This window comes from Euleptes europaea, chromosome 5 (genome assembly GCF_029931775.1).
Source record: "Euleptes europaea isolate rEulEur1 chromosome 5, rEulEur1.hap1, whole genome shotgun sequence".
In the NCBI taxonomy this organism is placed as follows: Eukaryota; Metazoa; Chordata; class Lepidosauria; order Squamata; family Sphaerodactylidae; genus Euleptes; species Euleptes europaea.
Window position 1 is genome coordinate 16,499,571 of NC_079316.1, and position 24,822 is coordinate 16,524,392.

Consider the following 24,822-nt stretch of genomic DNA (forward strand, 5'->3'; position numbering starts at 1 on the left):
CAGATTAGAGTCTGCCACTCATGTGGAGGAGTGGGGAATCAAATCCAGATTTGACTCCACCATTCTTCACCACTACACCACGCTGGATATACCACGCTAGCAGGGAAGTGAATACAATGCATCAACACTTTGTGTGTGTGTGTGTGTGTGTGTAGAATGCACAACATAGGGCTGTTCTGTTGCCAAAACAATTTATCATCCAAAAGTGATGCTGGGGGGGGGGGGGAAATGCATCAGGTATGGTCTTCATTTACATTCAAAAGCAGTGCCAAAGTCTGTCACAGCATGAAGGAGAAATCACATACAGAAAGAAAAGATGAAGAGAAACCAGAGAAGAACGCTTCAGCCTGCAATGCAGTTTCCACCTTGAGATTCTTTCTTCAGGCTTCCCAAGAAAAGCAAATTTACAGGTCAATTGCTTGCTAAGCCATGACTTAGCAGGGGGGAAAAAGAGGACTTGTTGTTTCGCTCTCCTCACAAAGGTGTATCATCGCATTGAGAACAAAGGGGCAGCTGTGCTGGATCAAATCAGTAGTCCATCTATGTCCAGCATCCTGCAAGGTGGCCATCCAGATAGCCTGGAAGGCCTACAGGCAGGGCATGGATGCCACCCAAGTCTCCTTTTGCCAGCCCTGTTCTTCAAAGGGTCCCTGCCTATGAATATGGAGGTTCCATTTAGTCATCATGGCTGACAGCCACTGATGGTCCTGTTCTCCGTGCATTTGTTCATTCTCCTCATCTCTTTCTCATAACCAGCATTAAAACAGTCAAAGGGAGTGCAGTTGAAGTCACTATGATGGACAATTTTAAATTCAGCCTTCCAGGAGCCTCAGCCAATGAGTTTCAAATAGTGGATTGGAGTGTGGGGGAGAGGGGAGAACAATCTTTGACCTCACAAAATGTTTTAGGTGATTCAGCAATATATCTACTTCAGTATAAACACAAAGTAAAACTTCACTTCAGCATTAATGTTAGTTCTGGCCTAGATTTTAAATCAGTCCCTCCGGATAAGCTCTAATTTCAAATCACATGAACACATGAAGCTGCCTTCTACCGAATCAGACCCTTCGTCCATCAAAGTCAGTATTGTCTACTCAGACTGGCAGAGGCTGTCCAGGGTCTCAGGCAGAGAAAGGTCTTTCACATCACCTACTTGCCTGGTCTCTTTAACTGGAGATGCTGGGGACTGAACTTGGGACCTTCTGCATGCCAAGCAGATGCTCTACCACTCAGCCACAGCCCCTCCCCAAATCAAATCCCACCTCGCTGGCTCCAACCTATAAAATGACGTGATGACACCATCGCCCAAGCTAGAAATTAGGGACATAAATTTTACACCCTACAAACTTCTCCCTCCCCATTTTCTTTTTTAATTCTACCATTTGAAAGTGATTGGCTGAGGCTCTTGGAGGATGAAACTTGAAACTGTCTGTCACAGTGACCCATTGTTACATACCTTTCCCTGTGGTTGCCTCCCATTTCAAGATCACCTTCAGAATTTTGCACAGGCAGGCAAATAATATGCCCCTTTATTAACTTACCTCTTTGTCCCTGTATTTCCACCCATCACAATTCATAGAGCCACTCGGGCAATCAAGATAGCTTTGTCTTCCTAGTCTATGTATCTTCTGATGATCTTCATCATCAAGGGAAGAGGAGAAAGCATGCACAAAGAGCTTGCAGGCTAAGAGGCTTTTTCAAGCATCTTAACCCAGCCTCTTTCCTTGATGATTGCAACCAAAGATGTCCAAGTAGACATGCACAGGTCTACTAGAAATGGGGAGGGGGAAAGGGAACATAATTTAGCTAAACACATCTCAGTTCAGTCAGTGACTATTCTGACTGATCTCTCTGCCAGTAGCTGAAACTCCTTATCAGATCAGACTGTTTTCAAGGTTTAGAAAGACTTTTGCTAAACCTTGTGACCATCAAGATTCTGTTCCTAATATCCATCACCTCGGTGTATAGATTGTGGGACCTAACGCCCTACTGAATTACCTCCTGTCTACAAGGGGACAAAGGAAGCCTAATATTTATCCAAAGAACAGACAGTATGTAGGCGAACGCTTTCCGTCTGCCCTGCCAACTGAATTCATTTCTTTTCTTTCTCCTCCCCACCCCCCTTCTTCCCCAGAACACTAAATAACCAGCGTGGGTGAGAGGATGATTCATGCCTTGTGTTCAATCTCCCCATGACTTTTTAAACAGAGGAGGGGGGGAAGAAGTTCAAAAATGACAAACTCTGCCATTTCTCTTGGGAAGTATTAATGTGAGTTTATAACTCGTCCAAAATTTACTAGAAGCATTGTTCAGATAGACACAGAGCAGCTTTGTTAGCTTGTTTACTTGTATTTTTTTTTAACCTGACTGTGTATTTTACCTTTAACAAGCCCCATGCTTTATAGTTGCTGGCATTTATATCTACAGAGGTTAGGTCCATAAAAGTAACTCCTCAGGTCTATATAATTATAGTGAAATGCTCCCCCCTTCTATCCCACCCTCATTTATCTAAATGAAATTGACTGGTACATGGAAGCCCTCTCATGCTTCCACAATTTAATTTGCTTGCACTGAAGAATCACAGAATCATAGAGTTGGAAGGTACCACCAAGGTCATCTAGTCCAACCCCCTGCACGATGCAGGAAATTCACAACTACCTCCCCCACCCCACACTTCCAGTGACCCCTATTCCATGCCCAAAAAATGACAAAAAACCCTCCAGGATCCCTGGACAATCTGGCCTGGAGGAAAATGGCTTCCTGACCCCAAAGTGGTGATCGGCATTTCCCTGGGCATGTAAGAGAGGGCCACGAGAGCCAAAAACTGACACAGCCCTTCCTGCCCTCCCTCTCATGACCTGCCTAAGTTCACAGAATCATCATTGCTGTCAGATGGCCATCTAGCTTCTGCTAAAAAACCTCCAAAGAAGGAAATCTCCTGAGGAAAGCATCATTAAATAAAAACTCATTTGAAAGATGATACAATATTAAGTATAATATTTGAACTCAAGCCTGCGTAGGGCAAAAATGAGATGCCACCTTTTTTGAGATGTGGCAGTTATTCTAAAGTAGTTTGAAAAAAAGTGCACTTCAGTGCACTATAATACTATAATTCTGCAGCTACAGGCTTCGGCAATCTGTCAGTCTCTCATATATTAGCAATTCACACATTTTCCTGTGTATGCAGATGTGGGAATAATACCAACATTAGCATGAAAACTGTAATGCCTAACATAGCTTAAATGAAAAGGAATCTGTAGAACCTAACAAATCTGGGCTTTTTTCCCCTTGGAGGGTAAGGATGAATTTTTTGTCTACTCCATTAGATGAAAAAAATGGCACTGAGCACTGAACTTTCAAGGAGGTGGTCCATGGCCCTACAACAGTTTTTTAAATTTTCTGGTGGTGTAGTGGTTAAGAGCGGTGGTTTGGAGTGGTGGACTCTGATCTGGAGAACCGGGTTTGATTCCCCACTCCTCCACATGAGCGGCGGAGGCTAATCTGGTGAATTGGATTTGTTTCCCCGCTCCTACACACGAAGCCTGCTGGGTGACCTTGGGCTAGTCACAGCTCTGACAGAGCTCTCTCGGCCCCACCTACCTCACTGGGTGTCTGTTGTGGCGAGGGGAAGGGAAGGTGGTTGTAAGCCGCTTGATTATTCTTTAAGTAGTAGAGAAAGTCAGCATATAAAAACCAACTCTTCTTTTTGCTGAGAAAGTTCTTTAAAAGAGCTGTTGCCAGAAGTAAAATATCTGGACTCCCCTACAAAACAGATAGCTCCCTTTGTGGATTGATGCATCATTTTGTAAAACAAAATCAACAACCCCCCCCCCCATTTCAGTTCAGTCCTAGTTTTTACTTTGGCTACTAGGTAGAATCATAGGGTCATAGAATCATAGAGTTGGAAGGGGCCATACAGGCCATCTAGTCCAACCCCCTGCTCAATGCAGGATCAGCCTAGAGCATCCCTGACAAGTGCTTGCCCAGCCTCTGCTTGAAAACTGCCAGTGAGGGGGAGCTCACCACCTCCCTAGGTAGCTGATTCCACTGTCAAACAACTCTTAACTGTACAAACATTTTTCCTAATATCCAGCCGGTACCTCTCCGCCCGCACTTTAAACCCATTATAGCGAGTCCTGTCCTCTGCTGCCAAGAGGAACAGCTCCCTGCCCTCCTCTAAGTGACAGCCCTTCAAATACTTCAAGAGAGCAATCGTGTCCCCACTCAACCTCCTCTTCTCCGGTCTTAGGGTTTCACCTAAGTTTAGCTTTCACTTAGTACTCTCCTAAGAGAAGGAGTTAAAAATCAGGATGAACAGCCAGTAGCAAGGGTAATAAGCCACATTCAAAGTCCATTTTCCCAGTCTAAAGATTAGATTACTATCACTCCCACCATCCTTTCCCTCCATATATTGTTTTCCAGTTTCCATCCTTCTCTTTCATACAGAAACTGAAAGGTTAGCACCAACACATGCAATTAAAACAGGCTCAAGGAGTCTTCTAAGGCCAAATTTCGACAGGCTCCAACCTTGATCTTATAGGGTCCACCTCTGAACTCCCAGGCTCCATCCCTCGGCAGACTGGGGCCTGAATATTTGGAAATGCTCTGTTCTACGGCTGCGTCTATGACGACGACTCTTTTGCAGCTCATCAACAAAACCGAGTGATCGTTTTTAAAGGTCTCATAGAGGAAGGCTGGGAACGTTGTAATGATGCCAACTGATCAGTCTCATGATTAATTGCCACAAAGTATTTATTGCAGGTGCTCCCAGTAAGATACTGTCAAATCTGATTTTCCTGGAGCAGCCACAAAATTGGCAGAGGAAAAAATAATGCCGTATCTCACTCTCGCTTTCTCTTCTCCACATGTATATATTTTCCATCTGCTCCATGGATTTAGCTGTCCACTCGCTACATTCATTAGAATCCACTTAACCACTTTTTACTTGTTCAGTATCAGAAAATGAAAAGCAAACCTATTTGGAGAGGGCATCCTTAAACCCACACGCTAAAAACCTATCTTCCTAAATGCATTTTTCAACAAAGACAACTCTGCTTTACTACAGGGACATGGCTCAAAAAAAGTGGCAAAAAAGGGACACGTGCTTTTGGTGATGTTTTGGGGGGCATTATTTCAATTCTGAATGAGGGCAATGCTGGCCCAGGAAACATTGCCCTCACTTTCAACTGGCTTTGTGATGTTGCTACCTAACAAGCTCTAATTGGTCTACAGAGCATTATGGTGTCATCACATTCACTTTTGTTGGATTGGATCCCATGACAAAAATTCAGTTTTCATTGACTCCACTCTCGAAAGCTTACACCCTGAAGCTCTTGATGATCACTCAGGTGCTACTGGGTTTGAATCTAACTCTCATACTGTTCCTGGGGGTCCCCTGACCCCTAGGAGCAGCATTTCAGGGATCATTTGGGCTGCAGAGAGAGGTAGAGTTGCCAGATCCAGGTTGGGAAATTCCTGGAGATTTTGGGGGTGGAGCCTGGGGAGGGTGGGGTTTGAGGAGGGGAGGGACATCAATGGAGAATACTGTCATTGAGCCTGCCTTCCAAAGTGGCCATTTTCTCCAGGTGAACTGATCTCTGTCACCTGGAGATCAGTTGTAGTCCCAGGAGATCTCCAGCCACCACCGGGAGGTTGTCAGCCCCAGAGATGGAGGCAGGGATGTCCCAATCCACAGACAGAAATCTCCTCTATGGGTGGCAGTTTACCATGGGATCCAAGTCATTATGGGATCCCTGAATAGCTGGGATCACTCCTGTGAGCATTCTCCCAGGACAAAGACTCTGAAATAGCAGACCTCAGCAAAGCTATTCATGATAGTATTTTTAGGGAGTCATTAATTCATAAGGCTACATAATTCCGTAAGTCAGAAGAAGAAGAGTTGGGGAAAGGCCGTAGCTCAGTGGTAGAGCATCTACTTGGCATGCAGAAGGTCCCAGGTTCAATCCCCAGCATCTCCAGTTAAAGGAACTAGGCAGATAGGTGATGTGAAAGACACCTGCCTGAGACCCTAGAGAGCCGCTGCCAGTCTGAGTAGACAATACTGACTTTGATGGACCAAGGGTCTGATTCAGTATAAGGCAGCATCATGTGTTCATGTGTTTGTGATGTGTTCATGAGTTACATGCTGACTTTCTCTACCATTTTTTTAAGGAGAATCAAACTAGCTCACAATCTCCTTCCCTTCCTCTCCTTACAACTAACATCTTGTGAGGTAGGTGGGGCTGAGAGAGTTCTAAGAGAGCGGTGATTAGCCCAAGGTCACCGAGCTGGCTTTGTGTGGAGGAGTGGGGAAACCAACCTGGTTCATCAGATTAGCCTCCACCGCTCATGTGGAGGAGCGGGGAATCGAACCTGCCTCTCCACCACAGCCATTACCCCACGCTGGACGGCCCATAACACACACAACTTTGTTTAGCACTGCACTCTAACTCCAAGGGGAAAGAGGTGCCAAACAGTTGGGGAGGGTGGAGTTTCAAAACTTAGTAGAGTTCTTTGCCCCTCCCTCTGTCTAGCAGAAGCAGGATAAATTATGCAAAAGAGAAAATATTGAGAATACTTTATGGGGGGGAAATAAGAAAGCCCATGCTTACGGTCTTAATTTGCATAATTTATACTGCTAAGTGCTATTTCATGTGGCCAAGGCCTCACTTAAATGGCACCCAAGAGATCATCACTGGAAGCTGCCAGGGACAACGAGTTTATCATCAGTAGCTTTGCCACTCCACCAGTAATGGAACAAGAGATTTGTGGTTCCCCACAGTCTTATGTAACAATGAACTCAAAGTTACTCACATAAAACAATTCATACAATCAGCTTAACCTCCATGTGTGTTTTGTCTTGTAAAACACTCCCCCATTAGCCTGAACAATGTCAGTGTATTCTTGCCACACAATCCAGCTAAATTAGCATCGATGGGAATATTTAAGAGCACCCTTCACAATGAGTAATGTATTAATGCATTATTGGCTTCTATTACACTAAGCAACCCTTCAATGCACTGAGAAGGATTTAGAAAGTGCTAATGTATGCTCAAGAGAAAAGGGGAGCAATGGCTTCATTTTAGTTTATCAAACACAGATGGAACTTGTAAAACAAATGCATTCTCCCTTAAAAAAAGGTAAAGGTAAAAGTCCCCTGTGCAAGTACAGGGTCATTCCTGACCCATGGCGTGATGTCACATTCTGACGTTTTCTAGGCAGACTTTTGTTTACGGGGTGGTTTGCCAGTGCCTTCCCCACTCATCTGCCCTTTACCCCCAGCAAGCTGTGTACTCATTTTACCGACCTTGTAAGGATGGAAGGCTGAGTCAACCTTGAGCCAGCTACCTAAAACCAACTTCCGTCGGGATCGAACTCAGGTTGTGAGCAGAGCTTGGACTGCAGTACTGCAGTTTACCACTCTGTGACATGGGGCTCCGTTCTCCCTTAAGTGGTAGGGAAAGTTGGCATATAAAAAACAACTCTTCTCCTCCTCCTGAAAAATGAAGAAGGGGTTTTATTTGTTTTGGTGAAAAAATCTGGCGATAAAGGGAAGATTTATCTGTTATGACCACCAAAAAGTCTATGCAGGGAATCATGAGAGATAGATGGACAAAAGCTACACGGGACATGGCAAATGAGCAGGGTTTGGTTAAAAAGCTGGCTGGACCCCACATTTTGTTTGCACCATCTTAAATCTTCCCCTGGATCTTCCAGAGGTTCTAAAAATAGTTTTCTAGTTAAGTGCAAAAATGTGTCTTTGTGCATGTGGATGCTATTCTCCCAGCACAACAACATCTGGCTGGGAATTTCACAGGGATCAGATCAGCTCGCCCCTGCAATATCTACAGGAAGCGCCTATTCAAAGCTGCTCTGTCTTCCGATGAATTGCCACACCGCGGTTGGCAGGCGTGCACCTGTTCTTTAGAACTGCCAGCTGGGAGCATCGCTCTCCCTCCCGTACGAGGACACATTGTTTACTGGCTGTTATCCACTTGGTGGCTTTATTCAGTCCATCTTGAGTTGGAGAATGGAAAGGTCCGTTTTTCAAAAGCCATAACAACAGCAGGGCAGCGCAGACTGCAGAGGAGATGGTGGCGACCGGCCTGTTAGGTGGCCCCGTCCTTTTCCTTCATCCTTTTTTTTTTTATGCTTGCACGTCTCAACTCTTGGCAATTGCAAGGATTGTTTCCCTCCTCCATATCCTGAGAAAATGCCAACTAGACTGAATAAAAGCGAACAAGCTATTTATAACAGCTGACCAACATCTTTATAGCGAAATTCTTCTTTCTGGCTAGTCATTAAGCAGACTTCTAAGTGAACTAGTTTAGGCATCATTCACAAATCCCGTGAACCGCAGAGGTCAAGAATTGTTCCACTTGTTTAAAATGCTTGCTGATAGCAGCATGAGCAACTGGTCATAGAGAGGGTTGTGCAGGGAAAGTGCTTTATGTATTTAACTCCATATTCCAAACCACACACATTTCTCCAGGGGAAAAATACTTAGATGGGGAATTCAAGTATAGCTTTTCTTGATTTCTTTAGTTTATGTCCTTCTCCTACAATTCAACTTCTTCTTCTTTTTGCAGTCTACACAGATCTGCAACCAAAAAGAACAAGCTAAGTTTTGACCTTACAGATTATTTTTAAAAGTCTCCATAATCTATATTTTTTTACCTACCTTGTAAAATTTTGACTGTCCAATCTAAGCCTAGCTCACCAGGACTGTATGAAAGCCTATTAGGTTCAATACACTTGTTGTATTTGCTATCAAACATCATATGAGCTGTAACAAGTAGACTGCACCTTTCCCTGACCTAGATGGCCCAGGCTAGCCTGATCTCATCAGATCTTGGAAGCTAAGCAGGGTTAGTCCTGGTTAGTACTTGGGTGAGAGACAGGGATGCCAACCTGCAGGTACTAGCTGGAGATCTCCTGCTATTACAACTGATCTCCAGCCCAACAGGGCTCAGTTCACCTGGAGAAAATGGCAGCTTTGGCAATTGGACTCTATGGCATTTAAGTCCCTCCCCAAACCCCACCTTCCTCAGGCTCTTCCTCAAGTTAAATATTTGGGAATTTGGTTCTCCACAAAAAACAAAGATTTGATTACAAATAATTACTTAAAATTGTGGGAATCCATCAAGAGAGACATGATAATTTGGTCGAATAAGAGACTCTCAATGCTGGGACGGATATCAACAGTTCAAATGAATATTTTGCCGAGGATGCTTTTTCTGTTCCAGAATTTACCGATAATTTCCCATGCTAAGTACTTTGAAAGCTGGAAAAGAGATTTATTGAATTTCATCTGGCAGGGGAAAAAATTGAGAATTGCTTATAAATATCTTGTGGACACCAAAGACAGAGGAGGATTTGCACTTCCGAACTTTCAAATATACGCCGAAGCGGCTGCTTTGGTATGGCTTAAAGACTGGATTACTTTATCAAATATACAACTATTGGACTTAGAAGGTTTCAACAATATAAGTGGTTGGCATGACTACTTATGGTATGACAAAATAAAGATATAAGCATCATTTCGGAATCATATAATAAGATCTTCTTTATTTAGAATATGGTCTAAGTATAAACATATTTTAGAGACCAAAACCCCAATGTGGTTATCATCACAGGAAATGTTAACACTACGTACGTTAAGACAAGAACATTTTGTTACTTACCAAGATATATTGAAATGGGATGGTAATAAATGTACTCTAAAGGATTATCAAGAGATGCAAGTGACTTTGAACTGGTTTCAATTCCAACAAGTTACATCAGTATTTTTACAAGATTTGAAAATAGGTTTCTCTAAAGATAAATCACTTTTTTATAGACTCCTATTAGATAATAACGAATGGTTGATTTCAAAGATGTATAAACCTCTATTAGAAATATATTGTGAGCAAGAAAGAATTAAGCCAACAATGATTGACTGGGCACAAACGTTAGGACATGATATCCCATTAAATAAATGGGAAAGATTATGGACTCGGGACTTAAAAGGTGTTTATGCCCAATCTTTAAGGGAGAATATTTATAAAATGATGTACAGGTGGTATAAAACACCTAAAAAGATGGTGAAGATTTATAATACGATGTCCCCTAAATGTTGGAAATGCAATACAGAGATCGGCTCATTTCATCATATGTGGTGGACTTGTGACAAAGCTAGAGAGTTTTGGGACATGATTTATTATGAAATTAGATTGATATTGCAGAAGAATATACCTAAGTCACCAGAGATGATGCTACTTAGTATAATACCAGATACCATTTTAACTCATAAAACTTTTTTGATTTATGCAACCATGGCTGCAAGACTGTTATACGCAGCTAAATGGAAAACAACGGATATCCCAGACAAACGCGATTGGATATTGAAAATGTTAGACTTAGTGGAGATGGCAAAATTAACGGCTTTGTTAAACCAAAGTGATAATGAACAGTTCAGGGGAGAATGGGAGGTATGGAGAATTTATTGTGAACAAGAATTACATTCTGGGAAAATAGAAGGCTATACACTGAATTGACCCATTATGTGTTTTTTGATGATTAGTTATTGACAGTTTTTGTTTAATATTAGGGTCAATATAATAAATGAAAGAAATGTACTAATCTATTATGAAGCAGAGGGAGGTGATGGGGAAGTCATTGTTTAATTCATTACTATGTATTTTTAACAACATTACTGAGATATTTACTAATGATTATTATTATAACAATTGTTAAATGAATGTTAAATTTATTATCTTTTTTAAAAAAAACAATAAAATTTTATTTAAAAAAAAAAGAAAACCCTATGGAGTCACTATGAGTTGGCTGTGACTTGACCACACTTTCCACCACCAAATTTCACTTCACTTGATGAGTCACAAGTTATGGTATGGGGAATAAAAAGCAAGTCCAGAAATAAACAATAGGGTCACAAGGATGTCTTGGGAAGGTTATCATATGAATTTAACCCAAGGATCATAGCGATAGCAGTCAGATTTATGCACCGGGCTAGCTATTCATGGTGAGAAGTTTTAATGATGCTACGAAGACCCATTTGGACTCTGTAAGTAGCTGACCCAGTATGGGGCCAAAAATCCAAACTGAACATGGGTGTCTGCAAATGCTGCACTGGATATGCAAAGTGAAAGCGAGGGACATTTGGGACTCCACTGTGGTAATGCTGACACTTCAACATAGGAGCATAAAGAGAGATGCAGATAGAAAGCACTGAGATGGGGGGAGGATATGGGAAAGGGGAAGGCCTGTTGTGCATGGAGTCATATGGTTTTGCAACATTTGCTTTATATGAACGGGCAAAGAGGGTGCTTGGAAAACCAACGAATGCTGAAAGTTACTTTCAGAAAAATCCAGCATATTTCAAAAAGAAATAAAAATCATCATGCATTCCCTCTGAACACAATGCATAGTTCAATTGTGGAAGTCCCTGCTCCAGGATGTGGTGATGGCTGCCAACTTGGAAGGCTTTAAGAGGGGCGTGGACATGTTCATGGAGGAAAGGGCTATTCATAGCTACTAAGCAAAATGAATACTAGTCATGATGCATACCTATTCTCTCCAGGATCAGATGAACATGCCTATTATATTAGGTGCTTTGGAACACAGACAGGATAATGCTGCTGCAGTTATCTTGTTTGTGGGGCTTCCTAGAAGCACCGGGTTGGCCACTGTGTGAACAGACTGCGGGACTTGATGGGCCTTGGTCTGATCCAGCATGGACTTTCTTATGTTCTTAGGATATCATTTTCAGCTGTCCAAACTCTTAAAGGTATTTTACCCTAAGAATGCCTCCTCCTCCCTCCCTCCCCCCTCCCCAACACACATTTTTCTTTTCCCTTCTAACTTTTTCTTTGCAGGCCATGATATCACAATATCTTGCTTGAACCTAGGAATAGCGTGACACGGTAATTTTTTATGCTACCGCTTCTTCTTTTTTTGCCCATACTTACATTTGACTGAAGATATGGAAAACAACTTTTATGGCTGGGGTGGTAAAAATAAATGTTCTGGAAGCCTTACATAGCCAGAACTTGGGCAGCTGGCATAAAATACTTCACGCTAAATTTACACCCACTAATAAATAATACAGGAAGAGAAAAATCCAGGTTGGCTTTTTTAATAACGTGCATCACATTATTTTCTCAAAACAAACTAATAACGCCAGCTGTAATCTTGATCTACCTGCCTTATTATCGCAGCAGAAGAAAAGGCACCACATTATGAGCTAAACACTATTATAAATGGACTGAATGAAAGGGAAGAACAGCAATTAGACAATATTTTAGAGCAGCCATTGGTTATTTTGAGAGCAGGATCCGCTGGATTGTGGAACAGCATAATAATGGGAGTGCTCTATTTTTAGTTTTAATATAACACTTTCCATCCGGTAGACTAGCGAGAGCAGAAGCTGGCGTTGAGAGAATGATCCTTATTTTGCTTGTTTTTATATCAATTTTTATGTTCCTCAATGGTTTCGATTCGCTGGTTCCTTGTGCCGAATTTCTCCTTATTAATATTCACACACTTTCCGTCATTATTTCTGTATCAGTTGCACAGCAATGGCATATGGATGATGTATAATGTTAAGAACAGAGGAAAAAAGGCCTGACTTGGATAGCTCAGGCTAGCCCGATCTCATCAGATCTCAGAAGCAAAGCAGGGTATGCCTTGGTTTGTATTTGGATGAAAGTCCCGGGTTCCTATGCAGAGGCAGGCAATGGCAAACCACCTCTGTTCGTTCCTTGCCTTGAAAACCCTATGGGGTCAGCTGCAAATAGATGGGGGGGGGGGAAGTGACCGAATAGAAACATTGGGAGCACAACTGGATGGAATAAAAGGTTTGCAATGACAACACAGAATAACAAATATGGACAATTTAAGAAGGATGTAGACAAGCTGGAATGTGTCCAGAGGAGGGCAAGAAGATGGTGAGGGGCCTGGAGACCAAGTCCTATGAGGAAAGATTGAAGAAGCTGGGCATGTTTAACCTGGAGAGAAGACTGAGAGGTGATATGATAACCATCTTCAAGTACTTGAAGGGCTGACATATAAAAGATGGAGCCAAGTTGTTTTCTGTTGCCCCAGAAGGTTGGACCAGAACCAACGGGTAGAAATTAAATCAAAAGAGTGTCTGTACAAACATTAGGAAGAACTTTCTAACAGAGCAGTTCCTCCGTAGAACAGGTTTCCTCGGGAGGTGGTGAGCTCTCCTTCCCTGGAGGTTTTTAAGCAGAGGCTAGATGGTCATCTGTCAGCAATGCTGATTCTATGACCTTAGGCAGATCATGAGAGGGAGGGCATTTCGGGCATCTTCTGGGCATGAAGTAAGGGGTCACTGGGGGTGTGGGGGGAGGTAGTTGTGAATTTCCTGCATTGTGCAGGGGGTTGGACTAGATGACCCCGGTGGTCCCTTCGAACTCTATGATTCTGTGATTCTATGAGTACATCCGCACCTCCCTACTCTTCACTCTGCCTTCCTCCCAGAATTTAAAGCATTACTTGGCATCCTTTCTTGCAGCAAAAGCTTTTGTGAGCCAGACCTTGCTTCTTCAGTAAACAGGAAGAACTAAGGATACTCAGTTTCCTAAACCATAGGCAGGCATTGCAAAGCACACAAACACTGAGCACACGATAACCCATCAAAACCGTCCACGAACCAGTCAGATGGGTATGGACCAGTCCCCACTGATGAGGCATTGGCAATACAGAATGAATCTGAATTAGTGTATGCAAGCCTCTAAGAAAGAACAATGGATTTTTCGTTATGTGCTGATCACCCCAAGTTCCTAATCAGTTCAAGCTTGATAATATCACACGGGACTGTCACTGAACAGAGGCTTCTGATGGTGAAAAAAATAGTGACAGGGAAGTTCAAGCAGCTGGTGGTTTGGCTTGAATTTTGCTCCGAGGTTGTGAGCGGGGGGCTGACATTTCGTTGATTCATTCGACCATTTGCAAGCAATCTGTGCCTGTTCATCAGGTTAGTTTTCATGTATTCAACCAAGAAATCAGAAGGAGGGAGACTAGGAAGGGTAGCCATGAAGGAACTCGAAAAGATTCTTAAACATAAGAATGAGTCGCTGGCGACCAAGATCAAGTTAATTCATACTATGGTACTCCCTATTACTATGTATGAGTATGAAAGTTGGACTATGAAGAAAGCCGACAGGAAGAAAACTGATTCACTTGAAATGTGGTGTTGGGAAGTATTTTACATACACAATGGACCTCCAATAAGACAAATAAGTGGTTTCTAGAGCACAACAAGACTGAACTCTCCCTAGAAGCTAAAATGATTAAAGTAAGGCTATTGTACTTTGGGCATATTGTGAGAAGGCAAGACTCACTGAAAAAGACAATAATGCTAGGAAAAGTTGAAGACAGTAGGAAAAGAGGAAGACCCAGCATGAGATGGATTGACTCTATAAAGGAAGCCACAGCCCTCAGTTTGCAAGACCTGAGCAAGGCTGTTAAAAATAGGACCTTTTGGAATTTATTAGTTCACATTGTCTCCATAAGCTGGAAGGGACTTGACAGCATTTTACACACATTCAACCAATATAGTACAGGACCGTGCAATTGGCAGTGTTTCACAGACACATGGTATTACACTGGTGAATGAGATATATAGTTACCCCTCTCTCTCACAGAACTGTCCCCAATGGCTGCCAGCATGGTATAATGGTTAAGAGCAGTGGTTTGGAGCAGTGGAGTCTGATCTGGAGAACCGGGTTTGATTTCCCACTCGTGCACATGAGCTTGGCTCATAGGTAAGGTTGACAGCTCCAGGATGGGAAATACATGGAGATTTTGGGAATGGAGTCTGAGGAGGGCGCGGTTTGGAGAGGGGAGAGACTTCAATGCCATAGAGTCCGATTGCCAAAGCAGCCATTTTCTCCAGGGGAACTGATTTCTATTGCCTGGAGATCAGTTGTAATAGCGGGAGATCTCCAGCCACTACCCGGAGGTTGGCAACCCTACTCATAGGTGATTAATGCTGTCAGACACAGTATGGTTGCCTGCTGAACATGATGACTGCAAAGTTCATGATATCCCTAGTGAGAGTACTACAAAGCTAACAGTCCCTGACTTTTTCTTATCAGGTGGCTGGAAATTCCAGGCAGGAAGATATTCAAGCTTCCCTGAACACCACCTCTAATCTCCAAGCAATTAAATGTTTACAGCATGCAGTCGTTGTGAAAAAGGAACAAGCCAGAGAAGCTGATTGATAAGGGGAAAACCATGTAAAGCTTTACAGTTTGGTAATATAGCTCATAGTCACAAATCTGCTTACTGGTAGCGCTGTAAGCTTAGTCACCGTGGCAATAAATACAGTCTAAAAAGGAGATCACTTCCCCCAACAACCCTGAAAAACTTATATATTTGGGAGATACGAAGCGTTGCCACCCTCCAGGTGGCACCTGGAGTTCTCCTGCTATTACAATGGATCTCCAGACGACCAACATCAGTTCCCCTGGAGAAAATGGCTGGTCTGGAAGGTATACTCAATGACATTATATCTTACTGAGGTCCCTCCCCTCTCCAAACCCGCCCTCCCCAGGCTCCACCCCAAAAATCTCCAGATATTTCCCAACCCAGAGCTGGCAACCATAGATATATGGAATGACAGCCCAGGATATAACCTTATTAATTCCAATGGCTGCATTGATTATCAAAAATTTGGGACTACTATTTGATACTGACATGGGGTTGCACAAGTAATTTGGAAGAGAAGGAGTTTTTCAACAGCTAGGCCTCAGATAAGATTTTTACTCTAGAATAAAGATTTTAAATCTAATCAGTGTCTGTAGTAGAATTGGTAGATATGCCTCATTTTCTCAAAGAAAGTGATATAGCATCCTCCAATTACCTTTGATCTATTCCAGTGTGACAGAATGTAGCATAAGCAATGAGCTGCCAAACCATATTCAGGAGAAAATTTTAATCAGTCAGTGCTAAATAATAAAGCATATTATAATGTTCATTTGCACATTTTATTAAGCATTTTCTCTTATTCAGAGCTTCTGCACAGCTGAGGTCAAACACACTGAATGTATGAAGCTACTGTACACCATTAGATAGGATTGCCAACCTCCAGGTACTAGCAGGAGACCTCCTGCTATTACAACTGATCTCCAGCCAATAGAGATCAGTTCACCTGGAGAAAATGGCCGGTTTGGCAATTGGACTCAATGGCATTGAAGTCCCTCCCCTCCACAGGCTCTGTCCCAATTACAAGGTATTTCCCAACCCAGAGCTGGCAACCCTACCATTAGATCACTGGCCCAAGTACTTGAGTACTACTTATCTGTATGGCAGCAGTTCTACAGGGTCTCAGACAGGAAAAGGTCTTTGCAACAACTATTACCAAGATGCTTCAACTGGAGATAGCAGAGGTTGTGACTCAGTGGTTGCCGGGTCCCTCTTCGCCACTGGCAGGAGGGTTTTGGGGCGGAGTCTGAGGAAGGTGGGGTTTGGGGAGGAGAGGGACATCGATGCCATAGAGTCCAATTGCCAAAGCGACCACTTTCTAAAAACACTGGCAGACACCAGGAAAGGTGCTGGAGTAGGGCTGCCAGCCTACAGATAGTAGCTACAGATCTCCTGCTATTACAACTGATCTCCAGGCGACAGAGATCAGTTCCCTGGAGAAAATGGCTGCTTTGCAGGTTAGACTCTGTGGCATTATACCCTGAAGTCCCTCCCCTCATCCTCAGGCTCCACCCCCCAAACCTCCAGTTATTTCCCAACCCAGAGCTGACAACCCTATGCTGGAGGGCATTGTGGAGCCCATGGGCCGATGTTGAGAACCCCTGGAATAGACAATACTGACCCATGGGCTGTAACCCTTTGCAGATGACCCATCTGCATGTTGATTCACTGCGCATGGAGGGAGAGTGCACCCAAGTGCCTAGGGTTGCCAGCGCTGGGTTGGGAAATACCTGGAGATTTTGGGGTCAGAGCCTGAGGAGGGCGGGGTTTGGGGAGGGGAGGGACTTCAATGCCATGGAGCCCAATTACCAAAGCGCCCATTTTCTCCAGGGGAACTGATCTCAATCAGCTGGAGATCAGTTGTAATAGCGGGAGATCTCCAGCCACCACCTGGAAGTTTATCAAACATTTTAGCATGTGGGCTCTTTAAGTAACAACAAAGAAACTCTCAACATTTTCAAATTTGTATATTAAACATAAACAGAATAAACAACTCTATTTTTCAAACGCCTAACTGTCTAACTAAACCTTTCTGTATAATAACATCAGAGGTTGATACAGCTCAACATTATTGCATAATAAATGATACGGTTGTAGAACAGAGTCCTGCGTGCAAATGAAACAAAAATAGAAATGAAAGTCCTGCATGCGATGAAATCAAGAATATAATTCTATCAAGAAAGCAATCTCCTGGGCTGGAGAAGACTACTCAGTGAGAATCAGCAGTTGCCCATAAGATCCAAAGGGAACCTCCTGAGATGGCAAGGACATGTGGTCGATCCAAATTAATATGTTTCAATCTTTCTTCAGCTTGCCTGTTAGCGTTTGTCTTTCCATAGAAATGAAACTGCCCTTCCACTCTCTGAGTCGATTTAATTTAACCACTCTGTATAATCACACATTGTGCTGCTGCTTTGTGTATGCGCACATTCTGCTGTGTCAATTTCTCTGATCGAGTGCGGGTGGAATCCTCCCGGCGAAACACACAGAGGAAGTGCCCGCACGTACGCCGCCTCCCCACAATCAGTGACGCTGCTTACCAAAAGTTGCTGATCATGCGGAAGGGGCATGCTCAGAGGCTTTACAGAGTTAGGGGGTGGATCCAGCATGGTCATGCCCACTCTTACTCCCTGTGCGCCGAATCAATGCAGAGACGGGCTGTCCGCACAGAGCTACTATAAGGCAGCTTCATACGTTGGGCGCCTGAACCTAGGACTTTCTGCACTCCAAATATATGCTCTACCACTCAACCACAGCATCTCCCTATTATGTATGCATGGGTTACACATGAGGCTGGAGACTCATTCCAACAGCAATCGCTTTATTCAGGGAAGAGAGAACTAACTGAACTGTACAACATCCCTACATATATACATCCCTACATATATACAGTTCCCAACCACCCGGAGCCACACACCCCAGTCCGTGGCTGGACAGCCAAAGTCCACCGTCCAATAGGAGAAACAGACGACGGAGCCTGGGGCAGGGTCTCAAGCTCAACACAGTTCAGCACAGCTGAGTTCCACAGTTCAGCAGTTCAATACTTCAGCATAGTCCTTGCACCAAGTGAAAACATTACACTCCCCATTACAGTTTCAAAAATGGAATGCATAATTTTTCAAAAGTTATAATAGCATTCATTTGAGGAAACCAGTGCAAAAGGAGTTCCTGTATAATGGCAACTTATGAACCGCCCCTTATTTATCTACCCGAAGTCAAAGTGGGAGTACACATGGTCTTCCACAAAACCACGAGAGTCTACAAGTTCCATAAATAGACCCCATATTATCCCATCCTCAAAAGCACTATGGATGCTATATCATTGGCTATTTTAATGTGACACTTTTACCTTACAGACATTTTTTGCAATGATGAGTCAGGGTCAGTTCTTTATGCAATAAAAGCAATTATCAATCTTATTTCCTCCCCCCACCCCCAAATCAATACTGGGTCCTCGGGGACAAGTACGCTAATGATATTCTCTTGGAGATTAGTCCTTTTAACATATTAATTGGGGGGAAAGAGAAAAAAAAAAGCTCTAATTTTTTGCCTTTAGTCACATGCCTAATTAAACTATTGAAAGTGAAGTGAGGGTCACCGTGTCCCTACACTTCATAGAATAGAATCACAGCAATCATAGTTGGAAGGGTCCATAGAGGCCATCTAGTCCAACCCCCTGCTCAATGCAGGATCAGCCTAGAGCATCCCTGAGAAGTGCTTGTCCAGCCTTTGCTTAAAGACTGCCAGTGAGGGGGAGCTCACCACCTCCCTAGGTAGCTGATTCCACTGTCGAACAACTCTCACTGTAATTTTCCCCCCTAACATCCAGCAGTCTTAAAGAGAGCAAACATGTCCTCCCTCAGCCTCATCTTTTCCAGTTTGAACACTCCCAGGTCATGCAGCAGCAGCAGCAGCAGCAGGAGAAGAAGAAGAAGAGGAAGAAGAAGAGGAAGAGGAAGAAGAAGAGGAAGAAGAAGAAGAGGAAGAAGAAGAGGAAGAGGAGGAGGAAGAAGAGTTGGTTTTTATATGCCAACTTTCTCTACCACTTGAGAGACCGGCTTACAATCACCTTCCCTCTCCCTCCCCACAACAGACACCCTGTGAGGTAGGTGAGGCTGAGAGAGAGCTCTGTGACTAGCCCAAGGGCACCCAGCTGGCTTCATGTGCAGGAGTGGGGAAACTAACCCAGTTCTCCAGATTAGAGTCCACCGCTCCAAACCACCAGTCTTAACCATGACACCACGCTGGCTCTCAGGGAAATGGGGGGCACCATCACATAGACAACATGTCATCACTGACACAGCGAACCCTGAAATTATGCCACTGCATCATTGGTTTTACCATAGAGTTTCCAGCGAATCCTAGAGCATCTCCTTGATGTGAAGGTGTTATTTCTGGGTTTGCCCCAGGAGTGACATCATACTGTCAACACAACAGTGATCTCTGGCACTTTCTTTCCCCTGACGCCCTATCAAGTGGTGGCAGCGGCAGTCATTGGCTGGCACTGGGAGCAATACATTTTCCAAAATGTTTTGAAGTGATACGTTTTTATCTTTTAATCCAAGGGTCCCCAACCTTTTTCAGTCTGCGGGCGCATTTAGAATTCTGACATGGCATGGTGGACACAGCAAGAACATGGCTCCCACAAAAGGGCTGCCGCAGGAGGCGGACCCAGCCACAAAATGATTGCCACAGCTTCACTTCAGCGACACAGTGCAGATACTTGTGCTGTGGTGGCAGCTGCTGCCAAAGCAACATTTACAAAAAAAATCTGCACAGCCAATCAAATCTCCAATAGTCAATCAATTTTGCTGGGCAAAAGTCCTACCTGGCTCCGCTAGGGTGGCCGACTCCAGGTTTGGAAATACCTGGAGATGTTGGGGGCGGAGCCTGAGGAGGGCGGGGTTTGGGGAGGGGAAAGACTTCAATGCCATAGAGTCCAGTGGCCAAAGCAGCCATTTTCTCCAGGTGAACTGATCTCTGTTCTCTGATGATCAGTTGTAACAGCAGTTGATCTCCAGCTAGTACCTGGAGGTTGGCAACCCCAGGCTCCAACCACTTCTTAAAAACACTTGGTGGGCACCAGGAAAAGGGTCAGCGGGTGCCATGTTGTCCACTGGCACCCCATCGGGGACCCCTGGTTTAATCTATTATCTTTTCAGGAAGCAGTTTTTATGTCTTCCTTAAGGCTGCTACTTGCCCTGAATCCTTTCCGTTCGAAAACGCCATACACCTAAACAATAAAATAGCTTAAAAAGTAAAATAATGAACGTAAATGAGTGGAGTGCTGCTGAGGGAAAGAAAGGAGGGCTCTTGTTTTGATGTACTGGGGCCTACAGATCCTTCCCCATGCCCTATAGATTAGTGAATACACAGTTCTGTAGCAGAAGCCGCATCCGGCAGCTGTTAAGTGACAGAAGAAATGAGCCTTGGACCACAAGCCTGTCATAAACATTGCACTCTTAATCAGAGAACATCTGCTTTTCCATTTCTTTTACGACAACCTCTGCCTTGTATTTAATCCGAAACAGAATGATTCTCCTAATAGGTGCAACAGTGTTTTACAAATTGAAAAACCTCCTGGCTAAAAAATAAAGGACGCCAACTACAGACGTTTCAATTAACGCAACCATTTCTTATAAAGGCGGCCGGGGGGGGGGGGGGGAGAGGGGAAGAGAGCGAATCACTCCAGCATTTGGCAAATCCAGAGATTGCTTTGCATTTGTGAAATTTAATTATTGGCAAATTAGTAGTGCAGCTGCCAAAATACAACAGGTTCCAAACTCCCGCTATTCAATTTGAGGTTTTCATTTAGGCTGATAATGGAAGTGCATGCAAAAAAAAAAAAAAAAACCCACCACCACCACCACCAACAACAACAAAATAACACACAAAACGACCTCTTTAAAAGGGCAATGGAGGAAAATAAGTTTAATAAATTATGGGCACCCTCCATGTCCATGGGCATGCACTGGTGGGTATCTTCAACTAGGTGTGCATTGCGTTCAGCATACTGGAATGCACATGGGCATCAAAGAAGAAGAAGAAGAAGAGTTGGTTTTTATATGCCGACTTTCTCTACCACTTAAGGAAGAATCTGGCCGGCTTACAATCACCTTCCCTTCCCCTCCCCACAACAGACACCCTGTGAGGTAGTTGGGGTTGAGAGAGCTCTTAATAGAACTGTGACTAGCCCAAGGTCACCCAGCTGGCTTCATGTGTGTACGAGTGGGGAAACAGATCCAGTTCTCCAGATTAGCCTCTGCCGCTCATGTGGAGGAGTGGGGAATCAAACCCGGTTCTCCAGATTAGAGTCCACCGCTCCAAACCACTGCTCTTAACCACTACACCATACTGGCTAAAAGATAAGCCTATCGGAGTCTTCCAACACACCATTCCACCTTGAAACAACAGCATACAGATTGCTCTGAGTAACTTGTGTGCTGCGTACCCGAGGAGGAACTGATACTTGGTTCCCTCTTCTTAGGCCAGGTGCAGTTTTCACTGGCAGGTGAAGCCAGAGGAGGATCCCAGAGGAAGTCGGTTTCAGGTAGCCGGCTCAAGGTTGACTCAGCCTTCCATCCTTCCGAGGTCGGTAAAATGAGTACCCAGCTTGCTGGGGGTAAAGGGAAGATGACTGGGGAAGACACTGGCAAACCACCCTGTAAACAAAGTCTGCCTAGGAAATGTCGGGATGTGACATCACCCCATGGGACAGGAATGACCCGGTGCTTGCACAGGGAACCTTTACAATTTATGGTAACCACATAGAGTTTTCAAGGCAAGCGACTAACATGTTGGAGTGAAAGCAAATAAGCATGCCTTGACATTGGGGGGCACTAATTTACTCTTAAGTTTGTAGCTGTTATCTCTTGAATGGGATGTTCCTCCTTGGCTGAACCTAGGGACTGCCCTCTAACCCCTCCTCCTTCTCTCTCAGTAGCCATTTTTTCCTCTCTCTTTTTCCACACGGTCTGCACGGAGGCAGACGTTTCTACAGATCTCTCCTGTAAAAACCAGGGCAATCATACTTGCACTCACATGATGCTGGATTCGCTGGCCCCTTGTATAGGGAAATGTATTCTTTAGATGAGGCTTTCTATCTTTTATCAACTGCAACAAGAATGTTAACAGACTAAACTTGAATAAATGTAAGCTACTTTTTTGCAATTTATTTTTTGGGAAGACTGATTTTATTGCACTCAATATCATGCTTCCATGACTGGGCAAAGTCTGCCATATTGACCATATATAAGACCCAATAGAACAGAGGTGGTTTGCCATTGCCTGCCTCTGCATAGCAGCCCTTAGTTATCTCCTATTCAAATACTAACCAGGGCATACTCTGCTTAGTTTTCAAGACCTAGTGTGATCGAGTTAGCCTGGGCCATCCAAGTCAGGGTGGATACAACTCACAGTGTTAGGATAATTCACTCTATTTTTGGTTTTGCTTCAAATATATTTCCATTCTGATGGAAGTACTGCTGTTTTTAAAAAGCACAGTACCCAGGCACTAAAAATATCTCCCCAAATATTGTTGCTTTTTTTTCCTTCCAGGCAGGAAGCCCTTTTTACACTTGCTAATCCCATGCATTTAATTTCAGAGACAACATGCGTGGCATCCCTCCGAGCAAAACAAGAAAAATCCACTTGGCACATCCCACGTTACTGTGAATATTACAATTATGTTCCGATGTTAATCCCCGCTGTAGCAATTTCCTTGTCATGACTGTCTACATGAAAATGTGAGAGACAGCAAACGTTTCACTTTTCAACGGGACATGACATGAACTTCAGGGAACTGATGAGACCTAAAGACCGCGGAAGCATCCATATTGCTCAAAGGGGTTGTTGAGATACAAACAAATGAGCCAGCAGCATTTGACAGCCGTCTACTTGGCGGGGCAGAATTTGCTGAGCCAAGCCAGAGCTGGTTTTCTGGTTAGCCTGTTGTGAGGAAGCGGGGAAGGAAGTTTCTGTTCTTCTGTTTCCCCACCTTTTCGGACCCTCACAAATTTCTCCCTGTCACCAGTATCTGAGAGGAGGACTGAATACTCTTTCTACCCCACAGTCTGTCACCCTTGCTTAAGGGAGGAGAAATAGAAAGGCTCAGATGCTGAAGCTAAATTTAAAAGAATGAATAAAATGAAGTTTATTATTTACAGAAAGTTTTTTAGATTGTTGGTTATTCTTCCAGAGAGGCACAAAGCTTAGATGGTTTCAGGGAGTTCAAAATCTTAGATGGTTACAAGCACAGTTCTTAGTTCAAAGTTCAGTTCCTTCAGGATACTCAGTAATATGCTCAGATGTTATTCAAATTATTCTTAGACTCTAAATGCTTGGTGTAGACTCAGACTAACCTAGCACACAGAATACCAGTGAGTGGAGGTTCATCCACAACCTTTCCCACTCCTTAGATTTGCCCACCTCCTGTGGAAACAAATCACTCTTCCCCAAAACACTGAGTGAGGGGTCTCCCTGTTTCAGAAGCCACCTCCCACCAAGTGACTGAAGAAAGGGGCTATCACACACTGCCACCATCTTCCCCTTGTCAATACTCAGGTTTGGTTCTAAACAAGCTAGGTAGTATTTGAACAAAGGTCCTCAGAGTCTCTCCACACCACCACCCAGTTCAGGAGCTCAGAGCTATATCTGCTTTCCAAAGAGCTAACTGCTCAAGATCTCCTCTCTCCCTCCAAAAAGAAGCCTCTCAGCTTTCCAGACTCTGCCCACTGCTTGCTGGCATTGGCTGACAGTTACCACATCTCAGAGTTCAACCTTGTATCCGTCACACCTGTCTTATCGGGCGTGCTCATTTGCAAATTACCTCCGATGCTGTCGAATCCTCATATGAAAACTGCACCGCCGGGACCCCGAGATGGTTGATGAAATAATCGGAATCGCCTTGCATCTGGACGGAACTGACGTTGGCTCCCATGCACCTCTCGTTCCCTGGACAGCTGAAGTTCTGTCTCTGTAACACACAACATCTGATGTCATGTAATCTAGGCTGGAGTCATGCAAGAGGGCTAAGGTTATCAGAACAAAAGCAACAACAAAAAAGATATGTAAAACATCCTGATGGAAATGTCACATTTTCCTTAGCATTTCTATCAGAAGCGTAGGAAAAATGTGAGACCCACCAGCAACAATAGAAAAGAAGACGAGTTGGTTTTTATATGCTGACTTTCTCTACCACTTAAGGAGGAATCAAACTAGCTTACAATCACCTTCTCTTCCCCTCCACACAACAGACACCATGTGAGGTAGGTGGGGTTAAGAGAACCGGGTTTGATTCACCACTCCTCCACATGAAGCCAGCTGGGTGACCTTGGGTTAATCACCGCTCTCTTAGAGTTCTCTCAGCCTCACCTACTCCCAGGGTGTCTGTTGTGGGGTGGGGAAGGGAAGGTGATTGTAAATCAGTTTGATTCTTAAGTGGTAGACAAAATCGGCATATAAAAACCAACTCTTCTTCTTACTGTGTGAAACAGGCTGCTGGAATGGATGGACCATTAGTGCTGTTTCTTTGTAGTACCTGGAGGTTGGCAGCCCTACTTATCCGGCCCTCGTAACAAATGAATCTGACACCCC

The 24,822-nt window shown here is 43.9% G+C and overlaps 1 protein-coding gene across 1 annotated transcript in view; it reads right to left on the reverse strand.

Annotated features, from left to right (window-relative positions):
* NAALADL2 (N-acetylated alpha-linked acidic dipeptidase like 2) overlaps window positions 1–24,822 on the reverse strand; it is a 438,734-nt gene that overhangs the window by 123,536 nt on the left and 290,376 nt on the right. Inside the window, exon 9 of the mRNA XM_056850172.1 lies at window positions 24,056–24,202. Within this exon, the coding sequence (XP_056706150.1) occupies window positions 24,056–24,202 (147 nt within the window). The remainder of the gene's footprint in view (window positions 1–24,055; window positions 24,203–24,822) is intronic.